The sequence below is a fragment of the Nycticebus coucang genome, chromosome 14 (genome assembly GCF_027406575.1).
Source record: "Nycticebus coucang isolate mNycCou1 chromosome 14, mNycCou1.pri, whole genome shotgun sequence".
NCBI classification, from domain to species: Eukaryota; Metazoa; Chordata; class Mammalia; order Primates; family Lorisidae; genus Nycticebus; species Nycticebus coucang.
Window position 1 is genome coordinate 57721447 of NC_069793.1, and position 4813 is coordinate 57726259.

Below are 4813 nucleotides of genomic sequence, written 5' to 3' on the forward strand. Positions count from 1 at the left end.
TCTCGCTAGGACTTTTTTAAACTGGTACCTCCCATATGTCATCTTTATATTTCTAACTGATTGAAAAGAGTTATGCCTTTACCAATTTATACATAGTATGCCATGAACATTGAATTGGGTGCCTAAAATAAAGACACGACAATAGTGGCAATGAACACCTTGAAAGATACCACAAAGAAGAATGGCAGCTATATTCTGGGCTTGCATTACCCTGGGTGTATCAGTCAATAATTTTGTGCCCTGGAAACACCAACTGGCTTGCTGAAAGAAAGCTCCACTCTGCCCAGCCTCCTTCTCACCAGCACTCCCCAGGAGATTTCCCTACTACTCAAAGGCTTGTTTAGTAAGCCCTCAAAATTCTTTCTGTTTTATTTTGATTGAGTCTCCTGGTAGGAAAATTGTGAAACATATTATTTTGATCTACTTTACATTAGATGGAAATAAAACTTTCCTAAGATGCCAGGGTCACTATTTCTAAAGATTAGTGTATACATACATATATATATATATTAGTATCCTGTAGTATGTATATGGTATCCTGTATATCCTTAGTATATATATAGTATCCTGTATAAAAAATACCAGGTCTTTCAAAGAAAGTGACCCAGGATATCAACACAATCACCAATTGCATTTCCATTGAATATATGATTCTTTCCAAGATGCTAATTTATAAGATGACATTTTCAAAGAATATACTACTTAACTGAAGTAAAGAAAAACATACTCTCTAATCATAGACTCCCTAATACTGGGCATAAGAAAATAAAAGTAGAACTGTATTCTCCCGGTATTCTAATCCTAAAATATACACATTTAATTTGAACCCAGTAGATTTTCATGAAAATGTTATATTTTATTTTGTGGTTCTATAAAATTATAAAGAGGACAGATATAATCAACATACAGGCATTGTATATTTAAGATAATTCTTCATATAAAATAAGGCTAATTGACAATATAAAAATCCATCATACATGTTCCTAAAACTATTGTTTTACAATTTCTAGACTCACACTGGATTTCTTTCCAACGAGGAATGTATTCTTGCCATCAATTTCCTCATGGCCTCTTTCACCTCCTTGTTCCTCAGACTGTAGATCAGAGGGTTCAGCATGGGGATCACTACTGTATAGAACACGGACACTACTTTACTCTGATCAGCAGAGTGGCTTGACTGTGGTACAACATAAACAAATGTAACTGTCCCATAGAACAGAATGACTGCAGTGAGGTGGGACGTGCAGGTGGAGAAGGCCTTGTGCCTTCCCCCAGTGGAGTGTATGTTGAGGATCGAGTGGAGGATGTAGAGATATGACACAACTATGATAAACAGTGTGATCACAATGATTGACCCATCTGAGATGACAGGAGATATTTCAGCAATATAAATATGGGTACAAGAAAGTTTCACAAGTGGAGGGAGGTCACAGAAGAAATGGTTGATTCTATTTGGTCCACAGAATGTCAAGCTCAATAAGCAGCCAATACATAATGAAGAATTTACACAACCACCCAGATAGGAAGCAACCAATAAGATGATGCAGACCCTGCGAGACATGTGTGTGGAGTAGAGAAGTGGGGAGCAGATGGCCACGTAGCGATCATAGGCCATGGCAGCCAGCAGGAAGCACTCGGCTGTCCCAAAGACAACATCAGAGCCAAACTGGGCTATGCAGCCAGCAACAGGGATAGCCGTTCTCTCCCTTAGGAAACTCACAATCATAATAGGCATGACTGATGTGGAATAGCCAATGTCCACAAAGGCCAAATGGCTGAGGAAGAGGTACATAGGGGTGTGAAGCTGAGGGCTTTTTCGAATTAATGTGATTATGCTGATGTTGCCCAATATGGTAACAATATAGATTCCTAGAAAGACCACAAAGAAGACTGAACGAAGAGTAGGATCCTCTGTTAACCCCAAAATAATGAATTCTGTCACCATTGTGGTGTTTCCAGTCTCCATCTTTCTTGGAATGGTGCCTATTGAAATAAAAACCAATGGATATCAGAATAAATTAAATAATCTCTTAATTAACATTTCTTTCAATATTCAGCTTACTAAAAATCAAAATGTGGATACCACTTTTGTCTAATGCTTACATGTCACAAAATGTTTCTAAACATCTTGCATTAAGCATGATTTGAGAATATTAATGTCCATTACCCTAAAGCCACAGATACACTGTAAATTTTAATTTAATTATATTAAACAGATTACATGATGTTATACTATCTGACAAAGATTTGTACCCATATATTAATATGAAATAAAATAATAAATTACAAGCCATTAGGTTACATTGTTTGTATTTGCTAGGTAAATACAAGTTGTAGTTGAGGCCTTCACCCAGGAATGCGCCATATACCCTTACATTGTCCCCATTAGGTGAGAGTTTACCAAATACCCTCCTTCCAACCTCCCCAGCAGAATTTAATTGTGTTGTTTTCTGGTGTGGACATGTACTTGTTCATTTACTACAGCAGTTCTCAACCTTTGGGTCGCAATCCACAGGAACTATATTATTATTTTTTTTCTAGCTCTTTTTATTTATTTATTTATTTTTTATTAAATCATAGATGTGTACATTGATATAATCATGGGGCATCATTCACTAGCTTCACAGACCGTCCTTAGGAAGGTTGAGAACCACTGATCTACTAGTTTCATATTAGTATTGGGCACATTGGATGATAGCTTTTCTATCCTTCTGATGCTTTATTAAAGACAATGTTCTCCAACTACATTCAGGTTAATACAAAAGATGTAAAGTCTCCATATACTTATGGCTGAATACTATTCCATGGTATACAGCTACCACATTTTATTTAACCGTTTCTGAGTTGATGAGCCCTGGGTCATTTTCACATCTAGGTGATTGTGAATTGAGCTGCTATAAATATTCAGATGCAAATGTCCTTACAGTAAAATGATTTCTTTCTTCTTGGTAGACACCTAGCAATTGAATTGTGGGATCAAATGGAGCTACTTTTAGCTCTTTGAGGATTTTCTATATTTTTTCCCAAAGGGTCTATATTAGTTTGTAATCCCGACAGTGTACAAGTGTTCCCTTCTCTCCACACCCACGCCAGCATCTGCAGCTTTGAGACTTTGTGATGTGGGCCATTCTCACTGGGGTTAGGTGATATATCAAGATGGTTTTGATTTGCATTTCTCTGATGATTAGAAACAATGATCATGTGTTTGTTGACCATTCATCTGTCTTCTTCAGAGAAGGTTCTGTTTCTGTTTCTTGTCCAATGATAAATGGAGTTGTTTGTTCTTTTCTTGTTGATTAGTTTGAGTTCTTTGTCAATTCTGGATCTTAGACCTTTGTCAGATTTGTGACATGCAATTATCTTCTGCCATTCTGAAGTTTGTCTATTTACTTTAGTTTTTATGGCCTTTAGTTGTGCAGAAGCTTTTTGGTTTGATCATGTCCCATTTATTTATTTTTGGTGTTGCTGCAATTGCCAAGGGGGTCTTGTTCATAAAATCTTTTCCCAGGCTGATATTGTCAAGAGTTTTCCCACTCTTTCTTCTAGAGTTTTTAATCATTTCATGTCTTAGATTTAAATATTTTATCCAACATGAGTTAATTTTTGTAAGTGTTAAGAGATGCAGGTCCAGTTTCAGTCTTTTGCATGTGGCTAACCAGTTCTCCCAGCACTATTTAGTAAATAGGGATACTTTTCCCTAGTGCATGCTTTTCTCTGGTTTATCAAAGATCAGATGGCAATATGTAACTGGTTCATCTCTAGATTCTCTATTCTATTTCATAGATCTATATCTCTATTTTTGTGCCAGTACCATGCTATTTTAATCACTATAGACTTATAGTATAAACTGAACTCTGGTAACGTGATACCTCCAAATTAGCTTTTATTTCTTAGAATGGCATTGGCTATTTAGGGTTTTTTCTGGTTCCATGTGAAACAAAGTACTATTTTTTCAAGTTTTTCAAAAGTATGACATTGGTGCTTTAATGGGGATTGCATTAAATCTGTTGATCACTTTGGGAAGTATGGATATTTTAACGATGTTGATTCTTCCCAGTCACAAGCCTGGTATTTTTTTTATTTGTTAAAGTCTTCTGGTATTTCTTTTCTCAGTATTTAGTAATTCCCTTTGTAGAGATCCTTCCCATAATTTCTTAGATATATTCCCTGGTATTTCATTTTCTTTGAAGCTACTGTGAAATGTATTGTGTCTTTGAGTTGATTTCAACATGATCTGATACTTAGAAGACCCCAGAGGTTCAACCACGAGACTCCTGGAAGTGATCAAGAAGTACTGTAACATCTCAGGATATATAATCAAACTCTACCAATCAGTACCCTTCATATACACCATTAACAGTCAAGCTGAAAACAAGCTATTTTGAGAAGCAAAACTACAGAATAAGTGAAAGAGACATTAATACATTAATAAAATGGAATGGGAGTGTGTATTTTCACATATGAGTTTCACCAGAAAAAAAAATTAGAAAAAGGTGAGAGGCAGTTTTTAAAATAGATAATAAGGCTGACAAAGCACAAACAAGTAGAGTTATGAAGAGATATCTTCATATAGTAAAACTGAAACAATGCCAAATGCAAGGAAAAAACACTTGAGTTAGCTGATAATAATATATAATCACCTATGAAGGCATTAAAATTAGACAGCAAACTCTGCATCGACAATAGAAGCCAGAAGACACTGAAGTGATAAAAGTAATAAATTAAAAGTTAAAGGCTTGATAGAAAATAAGGGTCTCATAATGGCCAGCAAGACAAGCTAAGCAGAACAGCCATCATCTAGAGACATCTGTCA

General features: G+C 35.8%; 1 protein-coding gene across 1 annotated transcript; it reads right to left on the minus strand.

Moving 5' to 3' along the window:
* Window positions 1-1012: 1012 nt before the first annotated feature.
* Window positions 1013-1966, minus strand: LOC128564414 (olfactory receptor 481-like). Its single transcript, XM_053559896.1, has one exon. The coding sequence runs from the start codon at window positions 1964-1966 to the stop codon at window positions 1013-1015; it is 954 nt and encodes a 317-aa protein (XP_053415871.1).
* Between the last annotated feature and the right edge of the window lie 2847 nt (window positions 1967-4813).

Bases quoted from the DNA above. Each gene is read 5' to 3' on its own strand.
- LOC128564414 (XM_053559896.1), bottom strand. From the start codon at position 1,966: ATGGAGACTGGAAACACCACAATGGTGACAGAATTCATTATTTTGGGG.